The sequence below is a fragment of the Neoarius graeffei genome, chromosome 2 (assembly GCF_027579695.1).
Source record: "Neoarius graeffei isolate fNeoGra1 chromosome 2, fNeoGra1.pri, whole genome shotgun sequence".
Lineage (NCBI taxonomy): Eukaryota > Metazoa > Chordata > Actinopteri > Siluriformes > Ariidae > Neoarius > Neoarius graeffei.
In genome coordinates, this window is record NC_083570.1 from 46163862 (window position 1) to 46190566 (window position 26705).

Sequence of the window (26705 nt, forward strand, 5' to 3'; positions counted from 1 at the left end):
GTTAAAATGCATTTGTGCAAAATGTGTAATATTTCTAGCCTAGGGCGGCACGGTAGTGTAGTGGTTAGCGCTGTCGCCTCACAGCAAGAAGGTCCGGGTTCGAGCCCCGTGGCCGGCGAGGGCCTTTCTGTGCGGAGTTTGCATGTTCTCCCCGTGTCCGCGTGGGTTTCCTCCGGGTGCTCCGGTTTCCCCCACAGTCCAAAGACATGCAGGTTAGGTTAACTGGTGACTCTAAATTGAGCGTAGGTGTGAATGTGAGTGTGAATGGTTGTCTGTGTCTATGTGTCAGCCCTGCGATGGCCTGGTGACTTGTCCAGGGTGTACCCCGCCTTTCGCCCGTAGTCAGCTGGGATAGGCTCCAGCTTGCCTGCGACCCTGTAGAACGGGATAAAGCGGCTAGAGATAATGAGATGAGATGAGATTTCTAGCCTATGTTTATTTTTTGCTGTGGGTACCCTTTAATGTGAAAACTGGACATGTATATGGAATTAGACACAAGGAGTCAATCAAGAGTGTTCAGTTAGATCATGGATTCTCAACCTTTTCTGCTTTAAGGCCCACCTATTCATACTTGTAACGAGTCAGGGCCCATTAAAAAAGCTCCCCAATTATTTTGGCTCATCTATTCTATTGATGGTGTAGTGGTTAGCACGGTCGCCTCACAGCAAGAAGGTTCCGGGTTCAAACCCAGCAGCCGGCGAGGGCCTTTCTGTGTGGAGTTTGCATGTTCTCTCCGTGTCTGCGTGGGTTTCCTCCGGGTGCTCCGGTTTCCCCCAAAGACATGCAGTTAGGTTAATGTGGGGTGGCCTTGGGCTGAGATGCCCTTGAGCAAGGTACCTAACCCCTGACTGCTCCCCGGGCGCTGTGTGTGGCTGCCCACTGCTCTGAGTGTGTGCGTGTGTTCACTGCTTCAGTTGGGTTAAATGCAGAGGATGAATTTCACTGTGCTTGAAGTGTGCATGTGACAAAAAAAGGTTTCTTCTTCTTCTAATGGGATGCAACATCACTCCCCGTTACAGATGGGAGCCCAGGAATTGTAGGTATTATATTTAAAACTGGGCGGCACGGTGGTGTAGTGGTTAGTGCTGTCGCCTCACAGCAAGAAGGTCCGGGTTCGAGCCCCGTGGCCGGCGAGGGCCTTTCTGTGTGGAGTTTGCATGTTCTCCCCGTGTCCGCGTGGGTTTCCTCCGGGTGCTTCGGTTTCCCCCACAGTCCAAAGACATGCAGGTTAGGTTAACTGGTGACTCTAAATTGACCGTAGGTGTGAATGTGAGTGTGAATGGTTGTCTGTGTCTATGTGTCGGCCCTGTGATGACCTGGTGACTTGTCCAGGGTGTACCCCGCCTTTCGCCCGTAGTCAGCTGGGATAGGCTCCAGCTTGCCTGCGACCCTGTAGAACAGGATAAAGCGGCAACAGATAATGAGCGGAGATGAGAGATTTAAAACTGTATGGATGTACCAGAAGCCAACATAAAACCATGCATGCAGGGCATTCTCAGTCAAGAGGGATTAATGATCCAAAAATGGAGTCTGGTCCATTAACACAAGAACTTATTGCCATGTTTGTGTACAGAAAACGAGCAAGTTATTAAAACCAAGAAGTACACTCCGAAGAAGTGGATATAGAAACCACTCAATGGGATTAGATCCTTACACACTAACAAAGAAGGATTTTTCCTACGAGTTGAAAAATTATCCATCCGTTGAGTTCCCCAACATCTCAAACTACCTGATGCTGCAGACATCATTTTACACGGACACACAGATGGAAACCTGGAAGAGCATGGAGGAGTGCAACTTTTTGTATGTGGCTGGGTTAAAGATCTAGGAAGCCAGACGCTACAAGATAAACGGCGGTAGATGGATCTAAGAGCAGGAAGTGTGTTTACTAGGAGGCGTGATTATTTACAAAAACGAAAGCAAAACAGAAAGCAGAATCCTAAAGCAGAGTATTTAAACAGCATTATAAACATGGCTAGAAACAAACGTGACCATGATAATACTTCGCAAAGCCTCTGTGAAGTGTCTGTATCTGTGCGTGCTGATTGTGCTCAAAGCAGTATCAGGTGTTTCCCGTAACGACCGGGTCCCAAGAGTGCACACAGAGCACTCCGTGAGCACACGTAGCCGCTCAAGCTGCACTAGACTCAAGCATGCGAAGGCGTAACAGTCAAGCGTTCGCGTGCTGTGAGACCATAACTTTTAGCTCACGTGTATATCGCCATGCATCACCACCAAAATGCCTCATTTTCATCGATAACCCGTCGCAAAGCATTGCGAGCTGTAGTGTGACCGTAGCTTAATGAGACGGATGTGACGTCGGATGCAACCCAGCAATTGTACCCTACTACGAGTAAAAATTAGCTTCAACTTGAAGAAAAAATTTGCGGCCCACTAGATGGCGCTTCATGGCCCACTAATGGGCCGCGGCCCAGTGGTTGAGAAACACGGAGTTAGATCACACTTTAAAAATTACCACTGAGCTACCACTGCTTGTGTTTTTACATCTCTAACTTTCTCTGCTCTCATGCCAGGCTGAATGCTCATTATGAGGTGCACACAGAAGGCTCTGTTTCTCGTTCTGAGATGTACTCTGACTACCTGGCAACCTGCAGCAAGCTGTCGCGTGGTGGTGTTCTAACATCCAGTGGTTTTTACAAATGCTTAAGGTGTGTACATGTCTCTCTTCGTCTTTTATACAGTACCAGTCAAAAGTTTGGACACAATTCAATGGTTTTTGTTTATTTTTATTAATTATGATACTTCATACCTCTTGATTACTACAGTTGTGGAATAGGGCTATTTACTGTGTTGTGTTTTTTTTTTATCATTTACTGTTTGATCTCAAACGCATTAAGAAGGCAAGAAATTGCAGTAAGTAACTTTTGATGAGACACGCCTGTTAACTGAAAAGCATTCCAGGTGACTACCTCATGAAGCTGGTTAAGATAACGCCAGTAGTGTGCAAAGCGTCATAAAGGTAAACGCTGGCTACTTTGAAGAATCTAAAATATAAGACATGTTTTGTTTATCAGGTTTTTGTTTGCCACATAATGTCATACATGTTCCATGTGTAACTTGATAGTTTTGATGTCTTCAGTATTGTTCTACAATGTAGAAAATGGCCAAAATACAGAAAAACCTTTGAATGAATAGGTGTGTCCAAACTTTTGATTGGTTCTGAATCTGAATAGTGAGTATATTCTGATGTATATGTGGTGAAATAATTATGATGCTTCATGCACATGGTCTCGAATTCCTTTAACAGGACAATATACCCTAATCATACGATAAAACGCATGGAAGAGTCTAAGGTAAACTCTCAAGCTCAGATCCATGTAGTTGGTGTGAGGAAGAGGGCAATTCCTCTCCCCATTCAACTGTATTACCAGCAGCAGCAGCAGTCCTGCCCTGTACCAGGGCCCAAACACGAAGCATCCTTAGAGCCTCCACATCACACCCAATCAGGTAAGCCACTGGTCTGCTCGTTACCTTTTAGGCTACGTTGTTTTGTTTTCTTTTACTAAAGTCTATCTCTGCTGTTGTTTGCTAGCGTTGCCACCTGGTGTGGGTGGGCAGTTTGTCCGGGCACCAGCACCAAGCCTTACTGCCAACCAGGCAGCATCACCGGTTGCCTTCAACTTGCATGGAGCACCACATCCTCATGCTCCCAATGCTCCAGCGCCAGCTCACGCTGCTCCACGACTCCCAGCAAACCCACCGGTACAAGCTCCATCACCTTCCTCCCCAGCAGCTCCACCAATGCTTCCACGGCCTAACGACATCCTAAAGACCGCAATGATCCAGAGCTCTATCCCCACAGCGCCCACTGCTTCCCCTGCCTCTACCCACTCCACTGCCTCCAACCATAATATTACCCCTGCAGTCTCTCTGCCCCAGACTCTCCTTCCACATGCCCCAGTAACACTGATACAGAAGGCACTACCACAGGGACATATACTCACAGGAAGAGTACAGGCAGCATGTCCTCCCTTGGAACAACAGCGGCTTCCAGCCCCACAGAGCCAGCAAGCTGCCTCTTCACAGGATCCTGTGGTATTGGCCAACCCTCCTCAGTACTCGAGCACTCCTTGTGCGCCATTGGTGGCAGAAGGGCAGGTGTTCACTGTAGCAGGTGTACAAGGTGCCCAAGGACCGCGTGTGACTTTCCAGAACATTGCCCCAAAACCTGCCCTGCAGGCACCATCACCCCTCCAGCATCCACTACACCACCAGCCACACCACCAACCGCCACAACAACAGAGCTTAGTTATTGTCAGCCCTAATCCACAACCCAGTCCTGCCTTTGCCCCAGCCATCCACCACATTGTGTTGGCCAACCCCTCAACCATGCAAAATGCCCAGACTATCCAACTTTCAGGGCAGCCTGCCACTTCTCCTCAAACTGCCTCTTCACCTGGCCAGCTCAGCTCTTGCCACAGTCCACAGGTGCTGTCTCCATCCTCAAATCTTGGCCAGGGCCCTCCTCCCACTGTCAGCCAGATGTTGTCTGTAAAGCGGCAGCAGCAGATACAGATGCACACATCACCACCTCCTCCACCGCCGCCACCTCCACCACCCCCTCCGCCAACCCCTCCCATGGCCCCACCCATGGCCCCTGCCCAGACTACCTCCACAGAATCTAGCTTGATCAAACAATTGCTGCTTCCAAAGCGTGGTCCTACAACACCAGGAGGTAAGCTTATTCTCCCAGCACCTCAAGTCCCTCCTCCTGCCAGCACCAGGGCACCTAGCCCACAGGTAGTTTACCAGGTAACCAGTAGTAGCCAGGGAACTCCACAAACACCACAGCTGAATGTACAGCTGATGCAAAGCTCACTGCAAGGTGCAGGTGCTGTACAGACTGTGCCCATCTCTATCCTACCTGGGCAGATCCTTTCCACCTCCAACCCTGCCACTATCTTACAGGCCACACAGAGTAACCAGGTCACCTTCACGGTAGTGCCAAACTCTAGTTTCCCCAGTGCTGCTGCTAGCAGCCAGGGAACACCGTCTCCACTGGTTTCACAGACTGGTCTGACCATCAACACATCACCCACCACGCTTGGTTTCCAACTGACCCCATCCATACCACCACCAGTATCTACCTGCACAACACCTATGCCACCTTTTCGAGGTGACAAAATCATCTGCCAAAAGGAGGAGGAGGCCAAGGATGCTACAGGACTTCACATCCATGAAAGAAAGATTGAGGTGATGGAAAACTCCTTGGTAACTGAAGTCTCCACCAAAGCCAGCAACGGGCAGCCTATGGAGGTTGATGGACCTGGGGCCAAGCTGCTCAACGGTAGGAAGTTTGACTCAAGTTTACCTCCATACCACTCAGGGAACAGCCAGCCAGAGGCTCTGCAGGGCACACAGGCACTCAATGGCCCCACTGTACAGGGCAATGCTGGCACGGCCAAACAGATATCAGGAGGCCCACCCTCCGAGTCTAGAAAGCCCCTAGTAAACGGGGTATGTGACTTTGAAAGAGGAGACGTCACAACTGGTACCCATCCAAGCAAAAACATTCCAAATCACAAAGCTTCCAAACACATGGGCAATGGGGAGGTGCTGCTTCCTCAGAAAATACATGAGACTTTTACTGATTCTCTCTCACCCCAGCAGGGCACTGCCAAAGCAGAGCAGCTGGAACGCCTGGCCAATGGGCCAAAAAGCTCCAGTCACAGTGCTGAGATTTCCAATGGCCCCTCAGCCCAGAGCTTGGACCCAACAGGCTTGAGGCAACAGCACCCACCTCAAAACCACATCTCTTCGCTACCTGCAACCGCACTTACCACCCAGAATCCCCCAGGAGCAGACCTGGCCACTAATGGCACATCTGAGAGCAGGCCCCTAAAGAGACCAGCAGAAGATGGGGAGCGGGGTGCTTCAGGAATTCCTAACAAAGTGGGAGTGCGGATAGTCACCATAAGTGACCCCAACAATGCTGGCAACAGTGCTACAATGGTGGCAGTCCCGGCAGGTGTTGACCCAAGCACAGTAGCAAAAGTAGCAATAGAAAATGTAGCGCAGCAGAGACCCAGTGTGCCTGCTACGCTTCCTGAAACTACCACTCGGGTAAGATGACTTCTATACTTCTAGAATAAAATATGTTTGCCTGGGGTAGATAGTGATGTAGTCCTCATTTCCATTTGAACTTTTTTTTTGTTTTTTGCCTGCCTGCATTATTGAAAAAAATCAATTGCGTTATAACAGATATGTCCGGAAAAATAGGAAACGACCTAAAGCACATCACCTTCTTTGCTAACTTCATTAGAGCACCATCTACAGGACTGTTTTCTTACAACTTTTTGTCAGTGGCCTATTTCTGCCACTCGGTCAATTAAGTACGTATCTACAGGAAAAATGTATAAATTATAATGCAAATTAATCAATAAGTTTATGATGTCATCATTAAGATAAACATGACTGAACAAATGAATTGATCCTGTATTCTGACTTGGCCAACAGTGAATGACATTTAAAAATATCTCCTAGTCAGTTTAATTCATAACATTACATTACGTTAATGGCGTTTAGCAGATGCTCTTATCCAGAGCAACGTGCAGCATACCCAGTGGGGGTTATGTGCCTTGCTCAAGGGTACTTCTTCATCCATTCCTGCTGGTCCAGGGAATCAAACCAGCGACCTTTTGGTCCCGAAGCGGTTTCTCTAACCATTAGGCCATGGCTTCCTCCAGGGGCTTTCAACCATTTTTGGCCAAAATTCTGGCAATCTGCAAGACTGCTCCTAAAAATGTTTTTATAGTGGCAAGTAGTGGAAATGAAAGGCCTCCTATTAAAAAAAAATCTTTGCCATATCATAGATAACTCTTCTGTTTAAAGTGCTTTTGTTAAGATTTGTATCAATATCAGTTTATAAAACACATTAAAGCAAACACATAGTCACCAGCCACATTAGGAACATTTGTACCCCCTGCTCATTCATGTAGCTGTCCAATCAGCCTGCGTCAGCAGGGCAGTGCATAGAATCGTACAGATCCCCGGGTGGGAGGGACAAGGAAACGTCTTTCCAATCTTTATCTGTTAAGTTTCATTAATCCTGTGCACACTGTAACCTCATGTTCTTGGCTGACCAGATTAAAATCAGATGTGGTCTTATGCTGTTGTAGTAAATCTATCTTGAGTTTCAACATGTTGAGATGCTTTTTCTGCTGATCATGGTTGTAAAGAGTGATTATTGGAGTTAACATAGGCTTCCTGTCAGCTCAAACAAATCTGGACATTCCCCTTTGCCCTCTCACATCAGCAGCAGTCCTCGAAAAAATCTCCCAGCCTTACTTGCCCAATGGGCAGGCAGCACCCAAAACATACTTGCCCAAAAGGACAGAATGCAGTTTTTAGTGTGCTTGCAAAAGCACACGATTGTTCTTCTTAAGTTTTATTTTTATTATTATTCCGTTTCACCCGTTTTTTGGATCCACTTCTCCTCCTAGGGCTTTTGAGATGTAGACACCATTCCAACGCTGAAACGTAGGGCCCGGTCTGGAATGGTGTGCTTGTTAAAATGGTTGCGCTACCCCCTGTCGTTCGTTCGGTATTCCCGTTTTTCGGCAAAATTCCATGCCATTGAAATGAATGGGTAGAACTTTGGAGTGATGTCATAAGGAGCTCCTCCACTCTAGTATGCTAGCTGTTGGCATGGTAGCTGTTAGCGTGTTGGCATGCTAGCTTTTAGCATGCTAGCATGAGAGCTGTTCTGCTACAGCTCAGCAAGCACACTTTTGGCCCTTTTCCACTACCCTTTTTCAGCTCACTTCAGCTCACTTCAGCCCGACACGGCTCGCGTTTCGACTACCAAAAACCAGCACGACTCAGCTCGTTTCAGCCCTGCTTAGCCCCTAAAACTCGCACCGTTTTGGAGTGGGGCTGAAGCGAGCCAAACCGTGCCGACTGAGGTTGGGGGCGTGAGCAGACACTCCCCTGTGCACTGATTGGTGAGGAGGCGTGTCCTCACATGCCCACACACGCCCCGCGAGCGCGCTGGGATCTGTAAACACCGCAAACCCGGAAGAAGGAGAAGAATTACGAATTAGGAGAATTTCTGAAGCCTTATGCGCCTCGCCTCATCTATACGCTCTTGCCAGTATCTGTCCGCGTTGTCGGTGACAACAAGCCACAGCGCCAAGACCAGCAACACTAACGACTCCATGTCCTCCATGTTTATTGTTTACTATTCGGGTCGTGAGACTACCGCTTAAAAGCTCACTGAATCAGTGACATACAGAGTATCGTGGACGAGTTCGCGGAGCGCAAGGCTCGTCGTATGCCCTTCAAATAATGCGCGCAGTAGGCTATTGATGTTTTATTATGAGCCATGTACAGTATGTCGCCTAATGTTTTTTTGTTTCTGAGTTACATGTTCGTTTGAAGGACTTAATGTACAAAATAACATAGTTGCACCCCGTAGTGTTGAAATTGGTAAACACAGTGCATTCAGTGAGGTTTGCACCGCCCTCCTTTTATTTCTGACTCTTCCTGTCACCGTTGCAACCTCTGAGCGCTCATTCGTATGCCCTTCAAATAATATGCGCAGTATAGGCTATTGATGTTTTATTATGAGCCATGTACAGTATCCTAATGTTTTTTGTTTCTGAGTTACATGTTCGTTTGAAGGACTTGATGTACTAAATAACATAGTTGCACCCCGGAGTGTTGAAATTGGTAAACACAGTGCATTCAGTGAGGTTTGCACCGCCCTCCTTTTATTTCTGACTCTTCCTGTCACCGTTGCAACCTCTGAGCGCTCATTCGTATGCCCTTCAAATAATATGCGCAGTATAGGCTATTGATGTTTTATTATGAGCCATGTACAGTATCCTAATGTTTTTTGTTTCTGAGTTACATGTTCGTTTGAAGGACTTGATGTACTAAATAACATAGTTGCACCCGGTAGTGTTGAAATTGGTAAACACCGCAGTTGCGGACATTTTGTAGCCTAAAATGATGTTATGATAAGCTTTAATAAAGTGCCCGGTCATTTGCCCCGCCCCCGGCCCGGCTCTGACTTGTTCCGCCACTGTCACTGATGTCACTGTTTGCGCTGCTTAACGACATCACGTGACGTCCACCCACTTTCGCTAACTCCACCCAATGTGTCCACCCACTTCCAGCCAGCACGGTTCAGCGCGGTTGTAGTCGAAATGCAACTCCAACAGCCCCGCTCAGCCCGACTCAGCTCGACTCGGCACGGCACGGCTCAGCCGCGTTTGTAGTGGAAAAGCGGCATTGGTGGTGTAGCGGTTAGCACTGTCGCCTCACAGCAAGAAGGTCCGGGTTCGAGCCCCGTGGCCGGCGAGGGCCTTTCTGTGCGGAGTTTGCATGTTCTCCCCGTGTCCGCGTGGGTTTCCTCCGGGTGCTCCGGTTTCCCCCACAGTCCAAAGACATGCAGGTTAGGTTAACTGGTGACTCTAAATTGACCGTAGGTGTGAATGTGAGTGTGAATGGTTGTCTGTGTCTATGTGTCAGCCCTGTGATGACCTGGCGACTTGTCCAGGGTGTACCCCGCCTTTCGCCCGTAGTCAGCTGGGATAGGCTCCAGCTTGCCTGCGACCCTGTAGAACAGGATAAAGCGGCTACAGATAATGAGATGAGATGAGATTACTCGTTTTCACTTGTTTTTTGGATCCACTACTCCTCCTAGGGCTTTCGAGATAGATTCCAACGCTGAAACGTAGGGCCCGGTCTAGAATGGTGTGCTTGTTCAAATGGTTGCGCTACCCCTTGTCGTTCGTCCGGTATTCCCGTTTTTCGGCAAAATTCCATGCCATTGAAATGAATGGGTAGAACTTTGGAGTGATGTCATAAGGAGCTCCTCCACTCTAGACGTTAGAGTGGGAGCAGCAGAAAAAAATTAAAACTGCGATTTTACAGCCAAAATCCATGTTTTAAACCCTGTAAAACCTCTGAATTAAATTGAAAAACATATAAAAGGGTGGAGAGGAGATTTCACCGCTTCGCGCAGTAAAATCTCCCTTCAAAATGATGTGAAAGAGTGTGACGGGCTGAGCCGTGACGCTAACGCAGCGTGCAGGCAGCCATTTGTCGGCATTTTTAAATCACTGCTGTCCTGTCCTGTCGGTATTCTCATTGCCACCACCGTATGTACTGTTTAAGATCTCTTTCATATTGTCATTAATCACCATTTACCATAGATTAATTACGCAGGGCCAAACTTGGTGTTTAGAGTGCAGGGAAAGGCCTACCGGCACTTCTAGATGGCTGTTGTTTGTGCATCTGACTCATTCAAAATATTCGCTTGAAACATATTGTCATTTTCATTCTTCATCTGTATAATCGTTGTCTAATATCAAAAAGTAAAATAATTCACGGGCGGCACGGTGGTGTAGTGGTTAGCGCTGTCACCTCACAGCAAGAAGGTCCTGGGTTCGAGCCCCGGGGCCGGCGAGGGCCTTTCTGTGCGGAGTTTGCATGTTCTCCCCGTGTCCGCGTGGGTTTCCTCCGGGTGCTCCGGTTTCCCCCACAGTCCAAAAACATGCAGGTTAGGTTAACTGGTGACTCTAAATTGAGCGTAGGTGTGAATGTGAGTGTGAATGGTTGTCTGTGTCTATGTGTCAGCCCTGTGATGACCTGGCGACTTGTCCAGGGTGTACCCCGCCTTTCACCCGTAGTCAGCTGGGATAGGCTCCAGCTTGCCTGCGACCCTGTAGAACAGGATAAAGCGGCTAGAGATAATGAGATGAGATGAAAATAATTCACACTGGCTGTTAAAAACTTCATTTATTGGTTAAAACTTTTGTTATTACAACTCCGGTAGCAATTCACTCACCAGGCATTCAAAACGCTCTTCCGGGTCTCGTTTGTGGAAACAGATGGACTGTTCCACTAGGGGGGAAATAGAGGGGTGTCCCAGGTTCTTTGTGGGGCAGCCCATTGTGATGGGGGTGTTTTAGGGGTAATGACTTAAAAGCCATTTGGAGGGTTCAATAAGGTATTTTTGTAGTCTGGCTAATGCGACTTCAAAGCTCTGCGAGCATTTGGTCTGGCAAAGATATTAAGCCCAACGGTTTCCCAAAGGCGTGGTTGACCCGTCTCCCTGAAATGCCTCAGTTTGCTACTGGTCGAAGCCAGAAAAGGCTGTGACGAAGCTTAAACCAATCACATCACTCTTTCCTCTGACGTATGTGACGCGACGGAAACTGCTTGAGTAACAGGAAGAAGATAAATACCTCCAGGGCTGCTCTTTGCTCCGTTTTCAATGAGAACTTCCCGTTGAATGCTTTCAATACAGCATCTACCGCTGTGTCAAAGGCTTGCTGCTGCTCCATGTTCGTAATGTTTCTAGTGAATGAAGCGCTTCCGGCATAGATTCTGTAAACAATCTATGGCTTCCGGTCACAGTTCTACTACGTCACTGCCTTGAACATGCTTCTACCCAGGACCGTTGGAGATGCTCAAAGTTGATTGGTTCCCGATTTTTCGGGAGCTTGGAAGAGCTGGAGATAGCTTGCCTTGCCAGACTAAGCTCGCAACAGGCCCTCGTGTTGCGTCACACTTAGGATGGGCGGGCCCAGGCTAGTATTTTTGTGCATGTCAGTTATTGTATGTATTTTTGTGTTATGTTTTCTTATTTGATTTATTATTTGGTAATAATTATGTTTAGTTAATTGATTATTTTTGACAGTGGGGCTATCCAGTGGGTGGGGCTACAGTTAGCAATGCTCTATATTGGGCCCAAGAGCCTCAGTAGGTGAGGGCTGGCGGTGAAGTGAACGTGTCTTGTTAATTGAAGTTGCTGTTGATGGTAGTTCAGGGTCTGAGGACTTAGCCTGGCTATTTATGCTTGTTTATTTTTGTTTTGTACAGTTTTTGTATATTTTTTCATGCACGCTTGTCACTGTAAATATTTGCACATTGGTGAAAAAGGAAAAAAATAAACGAAGCCTTTTCGTTGAAAACTATTTGGTCTCCTCCGTCTTCTCCGCTGCTGGGGCTATCCTGCCACAAAGAGACTTTGAGCCAGAGGAGGAGTGAGAGCTGTTGACCAAAGCCATTTAAAACAAGGATTTCAGAGCGCGAAAACACATTGTCATATCTTAACCCTTTACTGTTGCTGGCAACATTTGAGCAAGCACACTCCAGCAGTTTCTGCAGAGGAAATGCAGGCTAGTTGTTACTATTATTCCGTTTCACTCGTTTTTTGGATCCACTACTCCTCCTAGGGCTTTCGAGAGAGAGACACCGTTCCAACGCTGAAACGTAGGGCCCAATCTGGAATGGCATGCTTGTTAAAATGGTTGCACTACCCCTTGTCGTTCGTTCGGTATTCCCGTTTTTCGGCACAATTCCGTGCCATTGAAATGAACGTGTAGAACTTTGGAGTGATGATGTCATAAGGAGCTCTTCCACTCTAGTATGCTAGCTGTTAGCATTAGCATGTTGGCATGCTAGCTTTTAGCATGCTAGCATGCTAGCTGTTCTGCTACAGCTCAGCAAGCACACTTTGCATTTTCTCTGTCTAGTTTGTTTTTGTTTTGTTTTTTTAAATAGGTGAAGCAGTGTAATTATCATAAATCCACAAAACCATAACACCAATATATGCAGACATATTCATCTCATCTCATTATCTCTAGCCGCTTTATCCTGTTCTACAGGGTCGCAGGCAAGCTGGAGCCTATCCCAGCTGACTACGGGCGAAAGGCGGGGTACACCCTGGACAAGTCGCCAGGTCATCACAGGGCTGACACATAGACACAGACAACCATTCACACTCACATTCACACCTACGCTCAATTTAGAGTCACCAGTTAACCTAACCTGCATGTCTTTGGACTGTGGGGGAAACCCACGCGGACACGGGGAGAACATGCAAACTCCGCACAGAAAGGCCCTCGCCGGCCACGGGGCTCGAACCCGGACCTTCTTGCTGTGAGGCGACAGCGCTAACCACTACACCACCGTGCCGCCCTTGCAGAGACATTCAGAAAGAAAATTTCTAATAGCAGAGGAATTAATAATTTAGGGTATATTAAGCTGTGGAATTTTGAAAGAGCATAATAATAATGTTAGAGCTTTGTTTCTGTTATCAAAGGAACACAGTCCTGTGCAAAATGTCACCGTAGAACCAGAGTGTAGAGATGAACCTACAGTTCAAGAGAGTTCTACACAAACGCACTAAAACTTTACAACTGCTGCACGCATGTGAAATGGAAATAAATCGACTAAAGCAGGAAAAACTATTTTGGATAAAATGGTTATTGTCCTTTACACTGATCAATCTGTGCAACTCAGCTGTGCCTTTGAATCGGGAATAAATGAAAAGGGAACTGAACATTAACCGTTTATTGAAATTATTCTTTGAAGGGTGATTATAGTTACTATATAACTGCAGCTACAACGGGAATGTGCTGATTCTGTTAGCGTTTGTAATGATTGTATCATCCACTGTTAGATAAAATTAAAATAAAATCTTGGAATATTGTTTGAAAGTCTAGAGCAAGATATTTTGTTCTTTTACAAATAATAACGCTTCAGATATTGTTTAAACAATAATAAGCATCACTGTGTAAATGACAGAGTGCAGATAGCTGTGTAACTAAATGTCCTTGGGGTTGCTGAGACATGGACGAGTGGGAATAAGATCTAGCCCACAGTTCAAGTCAAAGCTCTTTGAGAGTAAATGCTTTGGCTTTCATAACATTCTGTTCCCAAAAGCTGATGTCGAGGAAAAAGTCTTTACATAAAGAAGGTTTTCTTGCTTCTGTCGTTTTTTTTTAAAACTGTTCTTCCGTGTCGGGACTTTTCGGGGGGGAAAAGGTACATTCCAACATGTAGCTAATGCTGGGCCACAAATCTGCACCGTCACTCCAGTCATTTCGAGGAATTTTGTACGGATCAGAACCGCTAATAAACTCTCATTTCCGTGTATATCTATCCCGCGCTTCTTTCTGACCAAGATTGTCCAAGTAATCCGGTAGTAGAACTTTTTTAGCTGTGGTTTTCTTCAGACAACAGCACCAGACGCCAGACATCTTTGCTTGGCTTCAGTATGTGAACAGCCAATCAGCGGGTCCTGTATGTGTTTACGATTTTTATGTCACGATTTACAACCAACGGGAGACGCCCTTTGTCGGCTGTCCACCGGTCACAGGCTCCCGTGCCACAGTGGTGGTATTTACTTTACCACTTTAATTTACCATTAAAGTTTTACTCGTCCTTGCACGGACTTTAGTCGTCTGGGACGATCGGACATGAGGTTTTTCGAGCATTGAACAAGGTGTTTCCGTTCGCAGACTTGCTGATAACTGGATAATTTTTGTTTTTTGCATCATTCTGTGTGAACTTTAGAGGAGTGTGTGTGTGTAAGCAGTTAGAGCAGGCGCACTCGACACTCACTGCGGCTAATGACAGGACTGGGTTTACACAAAAATATGCTTATTTTCAAATATTCACCCTGTGTGTTGCCTTTGCAAATGGCCTTTACATCGGATATTAAATTGACCTCATGTTTAATGTCATATGCTGAGATCTGTTCAAAATTGGGTTGTTTAGACTCGGTGAAGGGTAAAGAAACTTTCAGAGTAATCGGACAGTTTGCATTATTACCGTATTTTTCGGACTATAAGGTGGGGTTTGCATTAGACCGTATCAGCGGATCATCAGATTAACGTTTTTAAAACGATTATCGTGCACACAGCAACACCAATACACGATTTGCGTGCACACAGCAATACCAATACACGCATACACTCGGCTCCGCAGGCATCCTGCGCTCCAAATCACTCCGCCCTGAACAGCGAGTGCCCTCTGGAGGGTGCGCACTCCGGCCCTGCGCAGCTCACAGAGCGCGTGAGTGAAGTGCACAAGCTGTGATTCGGGACTGAGCCGCTGTGTGTGTGATCTCAGCGCATATCACTTACCACTTGCAAGTGGAAGGATGGCAAGCCTAAAGACAATCATAACTACACAATGGGCAGTATTTGCATCAGTATTTGCAGTATTTTCATACTTTTATACTCTTTAATGAAAGGTGATACAAGGCGGAAGTCCGCGCCGTTTTTCAGCAGTCACGTCACATGACCAATGCCAGCGAATCAGGAAGGTGGATGTCACAGTGACGTTGTCCAATGACGACGCCAGCTAGAGCTCAGCACAGCGTATCCGCGTATTCTCAATGTTTACACAGCACCGGAGCTGACACGATCTGGATTGAATACGTGGACCCTGGCGGATTCCCGTTTCCCGGCGTTTTAATGTAAACGGACAGTGCATCCGCGAAGAAAACGAGACAGATACGGTCTAATGTAAACTTGGCCTAAGTCGCACTTTTTTTCATGGTTTGGCTGGCCATGCGACTTGTACTCCGGTGCGACGTATATATGTTTGTTTGTTTTTTTTTCACCGCGAGTAATAACGATAGTAATGATTAGTAATAGGCTACTAATATTAGTTATAATAATAATATAGGCTATTAGTAATAACGATAGTGATAGTATTAAAGATAGTAGTAGATATTTAAAATAATCAGACTAGGCTACTTACAGGGCAAAGGGCGCGTTATCACTGCTCAGCTGTTGGTTTATTAAATAAACAATGCAGTTGCGCAGTAACCACGCGCCGCTTATCAGATAGAATCACAGATTCTATGGATAGAATAACCCTTCAAAAAGTGTGACTTGTAGTCCGGTGCGATGTACAGTGGGGCAAAAAAGTATTTAGTCAGCCACCAATTGTGCAAGTTCTCCCACTTAAAAAGATGAGAGACAGTGTTTCCCGCAGAAAATTGCTTAGTCAAGGTGGTGAGTCTTCGGTGGGCATCACGCGCGGCACGGATAGTGGTCGGGGGGGGTTGTCGGGCCGTCAATCATGCAATCATTGGGACAGATCGTTGTTTTTTTTTAACTATTATAATTTATTTACGGCCCATCAGAGGAATGTTGGTGTGCAATGGCGAAAAATGTATGGCTTTGCCATCTAGCCTATGATTACCCTCCCCTTTTGTTGAGGAGGAAAATGCATGACCCTCTCTCATAACATCCAGACTAAATAGCTGCCCCTTCCTTCCACAAAAAAAGTTGCGTGACCATTCCCTGTTTTCCTCCGGTGGACCCAACGAGAGTAATCTCGCTGGGTGGACCAACAAAAATAACGGAAGGGTCCCACGAATGTAGCCTACAGCCATAATTTATATTGCCTACCTTAATACATTTATATTAGGCCTACTTATATTAGCACATGAACATTATATAGCATTAGGCTATATAATTATATTATTATATTATCTTACTTATATTAGTACATGAAAATTAAATTTCACTGTAACAGTGCAAATGCACCGTTTAGATGAGCAGTTACAAATACAACTTACCTTCTTATTCCACCAACGATAATGGCAACGTCTCGACTTTCCCGCTGAACCGTTGAATTTAAAATTAAAATGTTTGTAAATATGGCCTCGAGGACATATGGCGTAGTAATATATCCAACCACTAGGTGCCGCAGTTTAGTCTAGCTGTCAGTCCCTGCGCTGAAATGCATTACCACTTCGGTTTTTTTTTTTTTGGACGCATTTTTTTTTTTTTTGGAACCTTGCTAGGGCGGGCGGTCGAGTTACCCAGGGCGGCCGCCTTGCCTGGAAAGTGCTGGGGGAAACACTGAGAGAGGTCTGTAATTTTCATCATAGGTACACTTCAACTATGAGAGACAGAATGGGGGGAAAGAATCCAGGAAATCACATTTGTCTGATTTTTAATGAATTTATTTGCAAATTATGGTGGGAAATAAGTATTTGGTCAATAACAAAAGTTCATCTCAATACTTTGTTATATACCCTTTGTTGGCAATGACAGAGGTCAAACGTTTTCTGTAAGCCTTCACAAGGTTTTCACACACTGTTGCTGGTATTTTGGCCCATTCCTCCATGCAGATCTCCTCTAGAGCAGTGATGTTTTGGGGCTGTCGCTGGGCAACACGGACTTTCAACTCCCTCCAAAGATTTTCTATGGGGTTGAGATCTGGAGACTGGCTAGGCCACTCCAGGACCTTGAAATGCTTCTTACGAAGCCACTCCTTCGTTGCCCGGGCGGTGTGTTTGGGATCATTGTCATGCTGAAAGACCCAGCCACGTTTCATCTTCAATGCCCTTGCTGATGGAAGGAGGTTTTCACTCAAAATCTCACGATACATGGCCCCATTCATTCTTTCCTTTACACGGATCAGTCGTCCTGGTCCCTTTGCAGAAAAACAGCCCCAAAGCATGATGTTTCCACCCCCATGCTTCACAGTAGGTATGGTGTTCTTTGGATGCAACTCAGCATTCTTTCTCCTCCAAACACAAGTTGAGTTTTTACCAGAAAGTTCTATTTTGGTTTCATCTGACCATATGACATTCTCCCAATCCTCTTCTGGATCATCCAAATGCTCTCTAGCAAACTTCAGACGGGCCTGGACATGTACTGGCTTAAGCAGGGGGACACGTCTGGCACTGCAGGATTTGAGTCCCTGGCGGCGTAGTGTGTTACTGATGGTAGCCTTTGTTACTTTGGTCCCAGCTCTCTGCAGGTCATTCACTAGGTCCCCCCGTGTGGTTCTGGGATTTTTGCTCACCGTTCTTGTGATCATTTTGACCCCATGGGGTGAGATCTTGCGTGGAGCCCCAGATCGAGGGAGATTATCAGTGGTCTTGTATGTCTTCCATTTTCTAATAATTGCTCCCACAGTTGATTTCTTCACACCAAGCTGCTTACCTATTGCAGATTCAGTCTTCCCAGCCTGGTGCAGGTCTACAATTTTGTTTCTGGTGTCCTTTGACAGCTCTTTGGTCTTGGCCATAGTGGAGTTTGGAGTGTAACTGTTTGAGGTTGTGGACAGGTGTCTTTTATACTGATAACGAGTTCAAACAGGTGCCATTAATACAGGTAACGAGTGGAGGACAGAGGAGCCTCTTAAAGAAGTTGTTACAGGTCTGTGAGAGCCAGAAATCTTGCTTGTTTGTCGGTGACCAAATACTTATTTTACCGAGGAATTTACCAATTAATTCATTAAAAATCCTACAATGTGATTTCCTGGATTCTTTCCCCCCATTCTGTCTCTCATAGTTGAAGTGTACCTATGATGAAAATTACAGGCCTCTCTCATCTTTTTAAGTGGGAGAACTTGCACAATTGGTGGCTGACTAAATACTTTTTTGCCCCACTGTATATATGTTTATTTCGTCTTCATAATGCATTTTTTGGCTGATGTGACTTAAACTCGGGAGCGACGTATAGTCCGGAAAATACGGTAAATTTCCGTTTCCGGTTGGGAGCATGTAGTGTGCGAGTTTGCTGCCTCTTCTCCCCGGCGTTTTCTTTCTTTTTTTTTTTTTTTTCTTTAACTGTGCTTCTGATTTTTGGCAACGTGTTGCAAATCCATTCTGTTTCTTTTTGGTTAATTTCGGACTCTTGCTTGGTTTTGACACCGGCTTTTTGCAATCACCTGTAGCTAACCCGCCTGCGAGCCCCCTCTTTCTTTCCACCCGCTTGACTTCAGCAGTGGTGAGTGAGTTTCCACCATTTACTACGCTGTTGCCTTGTTTTATGTGCTGGTTAGTCAAATTGCTTCCCTGCACTGTACTCTGGGTGTGGTACCGCTGGTGTTTTGGCTACGTTTATGAGCGGTGTTCGGCTAAGGTGGCTTTGCACCTTACATTGGACTGCGTCTATCCATCTGTTTTGGGATTGTGACTGTGGGTCTGGGTACTGGTTTTGTGGCCCGGGCTTTTACCCATGTTTCACCTTCTCGCCGGAGGAATTAAACCAAGTTTATATACATATACCTGTATCACTGTTAGAAATCTCCTGCGAAGTGAAAAGTTTCAAAAGTGAAAAACATGCCATGATCATTTAAATCTGCGTAGCGGTGAAGATGAGCCATCTTGTGCATTGATGAAGCCATTACTGGGGTTTTACATCTGAATGCCAGGGTGCCGGTACATTAACTGGTACAGGCTACGCGAGAACCATAAATAGCTGTAAAGTTATAAACCTTGTAGCCATGGCTGGCAGATACATTAATCAGCATTAGAGCAGACCGATGATAAGATAGAGGCTGGCCCCAGCCACCACTGTCATAAATAAAGGCACCAGACTGTACTGTACTACTCACTGAGGCGGAATCAGCAATGATGTAACTTTTGTGCCTTTAGTGTGTGTCTTTAACCTGGAAATGTAAATATAGTAAGCCTTTGAAAATACTTTAAATCTAGACGGCCGTTCGAGTTCATAAAATCGGTGAAGTTTAGTTCCGTCTGAAATTTGGTCATTGTGATATGTTTATTTCTGTAATATCTCCAAGAAAAAAAAAAACTCAGGCCGTTCTGTGGCTGGGAAGTTATTTAATTTGAGGGGATTCCTGAACAAATAATGTGCATGAAATCGCTCGCTTCGCGCAGTCAAGCAGACAGAGGAAGTCCATGTGCGCATGCGCAGGTTTATTTTCTTTTCCTTCTTCTTGTTTTGGGTTTTACAGCAGCTGGCATCCACGTCGTCACATTACTGCTATCTACAGGTTTACCTTTGACCGTGCGCTGACAGTTCCATCATTCTGTCGCTAAACGAACAGCTGATCACGCCGAGGTTTATTCGTTTGAGCCTGCGTTTCCTTTCCTTCGCAACATATAACGTCTTTTTTTTTTCCCCTCCTTGCTTTCCATTACTGTAGTCGGTCTTTCACATTTCATTTGTGCCCTCCATTTTTCTCTCCTGTTTTTCAAATTTGTACCCCACAATGCCTTGCGTGAACGGGGAAAGCCCACCACGTGATGCATAACGTAGTATCTTGTATTGCGTCATGGTGAAGCAGGAAAAAAATAGCAGAGGATTTAGGGCCACGCGGCTCTAAATTCATTAATTGTTCTGTTTAAAAAAATTTAATAAAACTGGAAGTCTGTGCATCGAATTCCGTAGCTTTTGGTCCACTAAACAAAAATAATTGAGTGTCAGGGAAAATTCTTTTTATGATCTAAACTTAAAATCTAAAAGGCTGTCTAGCTTTATGGACCACACTATTTCAGAGGTACACCACATTCACCTTCTTAGGTAAAGATCTACAAAGGCACACTAGTGACGAGGAAAAGTACAGTTAGGATCCTTTATTCCTGAGCGTGAGCAGAGTAACTTTTTGAGTTCTTTCAGACTTTTTAAAATCCAGAAGGAGTGCTGAGATTTTAACCCAGTAAAATGAACTGAATGGTAGTTTTATCTTTGGTATTCTTGATCCCTGACCTAGTGAACTAGCACTGGTGTGTGTTTTTGACAGAAAACGCTAAAAGCACTTCTATGGATCACTCTGGATAAGGGTGTCTGCTATAGGGATCGACCGATATGTTTTTTTTCAGGGCCGATACCGATTATTATGGAATTGGGATGCCGATAACCGATATGTGCAACCGATAAATGTAAACATTATAATTCTCATGAAATTAAACATAGCACACACTGAGACAGACCTTCATATCCATGAAATGTATGTTTAATTGTAAAATTGAACATGAAATTTTGTGCAGGGAGATGCCAGCAGCATTTGTACAATAAAGTCAAACATTAGTGAGAATAAAATGAGAAATAAAATAATAATAAAATAAATATTCACCAATTAAAAAAATAAATCACTCCCTACTATATTACAGCTCACCATTTTCAGTGGAAAATAAATGAAAATACACTCTGGATTCTTTTACACTAAGAACTAAGTAAGACTTACCAACTTCAAGTAGTTTTTAAATAACAAATCAAGTGTAGGGAGCTGCCTGCAGCATTTTTTAAAAAGTAAAATCAAACATAAAGTAGGCGATCACTCCCTATTATGTAACAACTTAACAAGTAACCATCTACATTCTAATGCTTTTAATGCCCAAGCCTAATATTCCCAATTTAGGAGGATTATATTGTAGTGAAGGAAGCATTACATGTAGTTTCAGCGAGACTAGTTGGTTGTAGGCTAAAGGCCTCTGCATGCTCTTGTGACAAGGCTTTCGCAGACAGCTTTTCGCAGACAGTTGTAATTTATCGTTGAGCGGGGAGTAATAGGCGTGCGCGATGTTATTCACCGCCACAACGCAAGGGAGCGCGAAATCGCTAGGAGTAGTTGGTGGGTGTGGTTAGTGGAGTGTTTATCCTCCGGTTACTTATAATGACTAGAACTGGAGTCGTATAGATGTACGTACTTCCTCACTTCCTCGATCAACCGCTCTTCGTGCTGCTCCATCTTCGCTCGTGTTTTTAAAAATGGTGGTCGTGAAAACAAACCAAACCGGGAAAGTAGGGAAGCGGATGTAGAGTGGACCAATCAGAGCCCTCTTGTCTGCGACGCTGTCTGCAAGGCTTCTGTGGTGGTCACAATTTTTGGGAGGTGCGCACAGAGCGTCTGCGAAGGTGGGGGGGCTACGCAGACGCTATCTGCAACGCCATCTGCGAGGACTGCGTTGTCAGCATAAATTGGCCTTAATTCAAGTGCTTCCTTCCGTAAGCTAAGTTTGCCTGGCTACACAGATGCAAATGGACAATTTTAATGAGTAGTAGATGAAGAATGTAAACATATAATGATGTTGTGCTTTTGCAACTTGTGTGTTTGTGACTTATTGCAGCAAAAGCAGTGTGTCCTTACCTTGAAGTGGGATCTGTTTCTGCCAGAGTGCCCGTACGGCCGCCTTGAAACAGTTCACAGCGTTTAGCTACGCGTGTTGATTGGCTATATCTCTTGTGCCAAACAAATCAGATGTTGTGGTGGGCGGGACCGTGTTCTTGAACTCAGAGAGGCAAGTGCAGGAAAGGACGTGCAGTGACAGTCGCGTTAGGAACGAAATGGCTGCAAAAAGGCACGTTATCGGCATATCGGTGGAAATTATGGCCGATACGGATAACCCTAAAAATGCAGAATATCAGCCCAATATATCGGTCAGGCCGATTATCGGTCGACCCCTAGTCTGCTAAATGCTGTAAACCAGTGTTTCTCAAACCTTTTCAGACCAAGGACCACTTTATTCATACAAAAAAAAAATTCGCAGACCACCTCAGCGCTTAAATATCCCAAACAAAAAAAACAATGAGCCTACTTCAACAGTACATTACAAATTACACACCAATAAAATGACAGTTTTAAAAATAGTATCACCAACTCACTCATTGTTCTCCTTCTCTTAATGGGAAGAACGGTGCTGCTTATTCTGATACATCACTGAAGCAATGTCTGGCTCCAAACTGGACCATTTTAATCTCGTACTGGGGGCCACATTGATCCCATTGGGCTGCTTTATTTTCTCAAACAAAGAACCTTCACGTCCTTACACTTTGTTCTTGCTCGTGTCGGATGTTTCTCATGCTTTTCTTTTGACTGACCCGGTCTTCACAGGCCTAGAAATTCATATATTTTTTTCACCAGCCAGCCGGACTAGTTAACTTCCAAAGTAACTCGCCAAACAGAAAATCAACTCGCCAAAATTTGTTCATCTATGAATTTTACTTCTGTCAAAAATAACACAAAAGAGAGTAGTTACCATTGTTCATGACTAATGTGCATTTATTTCAAGACCCGAGTATTTTGATACTGTTGTTAAATACATAAATGAGAACAACACAGAGCACCATAATATAATATCAACAAATAATAATATATTGGAAAACTTGGCAACTTGGTGTATGAGTATTGAAAACAAATATACACTACCGTTGAAAAGTTTGGGGTCACTTTGAAATGTCCTTCTTTTTGAAAGAAAAGCACTGTTCTTTTCAATGAAGATCACTTTAAACTAATCAGAAATCCACTCTATACATTGCTAATGTGGTAAATGACTATTCTAGCTGCAAATGTGTGGTTTTTGGTGCAATATCTCCATAGGTGTATAGAGGCCCATTTCCAGCAACTCTCACTCCAGTGTTCTAATGGTACAATGTGTTTGCTCATTGCCTCAGAAGGCTAATGGATGATTAGAAAACCCTTGTACAATCATGTTAGCACAGCTGAAAACAGTTGAGCTCTTTAGAGAAGCTATAAAACTGACCTTCCTTTGAGCAGATTGAGTTTCTGGAGCATCACATTTGTGGGGTCGATTAAATGCTCAAAATGGCCAGAAAAATGGCTCGACTATATTTTCTATTCATTTTACAACTTATGGTGGTAAATAAAAGTGTGACTTTTCATGGAAAACACAAAATTGTCTGGGTGACCCCAAACTTTTGAACGGTAGTTTACTTACTATCATGACTATAGCACCCAAAATATGTCCAACATGCTTTCTGTACTTAACCATTTATGAGAGAGAAAGCATTCGGAGCTTCATATTGACTAGGAATCAACTTGAAAAAAATTTATTATTCCATAAAAATCGTATCGCAGCCAAGGCCTACCCTGCTCCCACATTTGCTTATAAGTCCTTTGTCATTCCTCCTTCTCGTACGCTTTATCAGCTGCCTTTTTCTCCTCTTCAGACCGAGGTCGCTTTGTCCCCGTCTCTGGCGGTTTCTGTACACCTTTCAGAAAATTCCACATCGCAACGCAGCTTTGGCAGATGTAGATGTAAACAACAAAAACGCGTGTTTAAATGGGCGATAATGTGGCCACATCTATTGAATTTGATAACGTGATTACCGCGATATTCAACGAGATGTGTTACATGCATGCGCAGTAGTGAAAAAACCGACAGCCTGACTCGTACACGATATGATTCGGAATTCTTCAGTATTTTCCGTCCTGCCGATAAACACATCGATGAACACAGACACGGCACACGCTTAATATGTGGCGGCTTTAGTCGATGGTGTGTCTGAATCTTCGCTTCATATATATATTTTTTTTATTTTCAACTAGCCAGCCAGGCTGGCTAGTGACAGGAATTACCCGCCAAATGACACATTAAGTCGCCTCGGGCGACCGGACCACTGCGAATTTCGAGCCGTGCTTCAGCCACCGATCCGTTATCTTTTTGACAGTTTGATGTTAAAGTGCATATCACGGGTAAATTCAGGAGCAAGATCAATGTAATTCTCCTATTTTATATTAAACTTTGGTCAAATATCTGTCACATTCTGCATTCTCTGCAGTTTTTTTACCTTGCGCAATACCAGAAAAATTCAGTTGAATTCGCCTCAAATGGCTTGATTTCGTCCGCCTCTGAAAAAACTTGGCATTTGGATTTCCTGGCAAACATTGATTTTCGTGACGTCGCGTGCGGGACGCCTCCTTCTGAATCCTACGTCAGCGCTGGTTTGTTTATGAGAAAGCGACCTGGTGGTTTTCTGCAAATTTCTTCAACGTTATCGCATAATTATTAAAATGGTTAACAGATGTATCGTAGGAGGGTGTAGCAACACCAATCTTGATGGGATTAGCACTCATCGTTTCCCAAAAGACCAGACAATGAGAGAGAAATGGGAGCGCTTGGTCTACACAGGCTGTGCACTGAAACCGTGCAAAGCTCGCGCAGCCTGCTGGCGCTTCCGCAGGTGACGTCACGAATCTGGCTCCAGACTCCCCTGGGATTTTTCCAGACGCGTTTTATTTTATTTTTTTCTGTTGTAGACAGATGGCCTTGTGCAAAATTACCCTTGTGGATGAGTGTGTTGTAAGGGGACATACTTTCATATTAAAAAAAAAAAACGAAATTGGTCTAGAATATGCCCTTTAAGTCTAATTTGGTTACTCATAGTTTCTCCGCGTTCTACATTCAGAGGTGACGTTGATATGAAAGTGTACCCTAAACCGACGTAGCTACAGACAGTGTCGCAAAACTGTTGGCTTGCTTCATGTCAGACGAATTCAAATAATAGGCTACTATTTGAATTTACATAGGGCTTTATTCAATCTAGAAAACAAACTCATCTGTGCTACTCAGAACTTTGCTTTTGGAGTCACATCGGCGATTTGAGAAACACCGATAAAACGTGATATTTTACAGCATCAACTCGCGGCCCACACTTTGAGAAACGGTGCTGTAAATGTAATAAATAAAAGAAAATTGAGTTGAACTCGACAGTCTATTCCATATATTTTAAAATGCAGCAGTCCATGCATATATGATTTTGAAGTCGATCAAGACGAGGTTTACGTCAGTCATCTTGTGTGTAAACTTATGCGCACGCTCATGAGTTAACAAGTGGCATACAAACATATATTTTATCTCACCTGCATAGCAGTTTTGCAGGATGCAGCGGTCCGTCTTCCAGACGTCTGTCTGTCTGTAAAGACTTCGACATTTTCAAATATCTCCCAAAGTAATGAACTGCATGTAATGAAGACCACATTTTAACATCCACCCTAAAGAGGCCTTCTCCCCCAGGTTTTTTTTTTTAAATGTGAAATTTGATCTTTTGTCTTAATGCAATCTGAAATTATGTGTGCTTGCTTCTGAGCAGGCGAGACTTTGCTGTGCTTCTGGTTTGTGAAGTTGCAGGATTTTCATGAGTACCAAATTTCTTGTGTAAACGCTTGTACAATAAAAAAAACACATTAATAAGACCCAGTGTCTGTAATAAATAATCCATTTCATTTTTCCAGATGTAGTCATTATTAACCTGCAGCTCTGCGTATTATTAATTAACTGGAACCCATTAGAATAGTGGTTGGGTTTTGAGTCAGTGTGTTTTTTTTTTTTTTCCCCCCACTGGGCTTTGAAAAAGGTGGAAGATAAATGCAGTACTGTAACGTGTTTGAACTGTCAACAGTAACATTAATTTTAATCAGAACCCTCCATCGTTTTCTTTCTGTAGCAGCAGCCTGTGTCGGCACAGTCTCCACCCCCAGTAGTTCAGACTGCGCAAGGAGTCAGTCAGAGTTCGGTCCCTCCAGGCGATGGTCCTCAGGCTGCAGCGCTGCCTCTGGAACAGACACGCAAACCTGGACAGAACTTCAAATGTCTTTGGCAGGGCTGTAAAAGGTACTGCTGAGCTCTCGAGCAGGGTTTTTGGTTCATTCATCACCTGTAGAGCATTACTGTGGTTTCTTTCAGGACGGCAGTGTCCCAGGGTATGAGAGCTCACTGAATGGATTCATGATGGTCATTGAGTTGTCATTGTTATTGTTGTTATACCTTTTTCCTTTAATAAAATGACCAGTAGAAATAATTCCATGTTTACACCCTGTAAAAATTGATAAAGATTCCATTATATCCTTGCTGAAGATTTTGAAGGTTTTTCACTTGTTCTTTACGATAAAGACGCTCGAGGAAGCTGTAGACCAAGACATGCTGACCCAATGTTAATATGCAAAGCAATTAAATACAGACAGTGTTTCAAGGGCCATGTCAGAGAAATGCTTCTAGGTGATTTAGATATCAAGTTCTACAAGGTTTTATATATATACACACCACACACACACACACACACACACACACACAGTGGTGCTTGACAGTTTGTGAACCCTTGAGAATTTTCTGTATTTCTGCATAAATATGACCGAAAACAACATCAGATTTTCCCACAAGTCCTAAAAGTAGATAAAGAGAACCCAGTTAAACAAACGAGACACAAATATTATACTTGGTCATTTATTTATTGAGGAAAATGATCCATTATTATATATCCATGAGTGGCAAAAGTATGTGAACCTCTAGGATTAGCAGTTAATTTGAAGGTGAAATTAGAGTCAGGTGTTTTCAATCAATGGGATGACAATCAGGTGTGAGTGGGCACCCTGTTTTATTTAAAGAACAGGGATCTATCAAAGTCTGATCTTCACAACACATGTTT

The 26705-nt window shown here is 44.5% G+C and overlaps 1 protein-coding gene across 1 annotated transcript in view; it reads left to right on the forward strand.

The window, feature by feature from the left end:
• Nucleotides 1-26705, forward strand: part of arid2 (AT-rich interactive domain 2) — a 107323-nt gene that overhangs the window by 60782 nt on the left and 19836 nt on the right. The window contains exons 13-16 of the mRNA XM_060914332.1: nucleotides 2535-2669; nucleotides 3269-3468; nucleotides 3554-6084; nucleotides 25728-25894. Of these exons, the coding sequence (XP_060770315.1) occupies nucleotides 2535-2669; nucleotides 3269-3468; nucleotides 3554-6084; nucleotides 25728-25894 (3033 nt within the window). The remainder of the gene's footprint in view (nucleotides 1-2534; nucleotides 2670-3268; nucleotides 3469-3553; nucleotides 6085-25727; nucleotides 25895-26705) is intronic.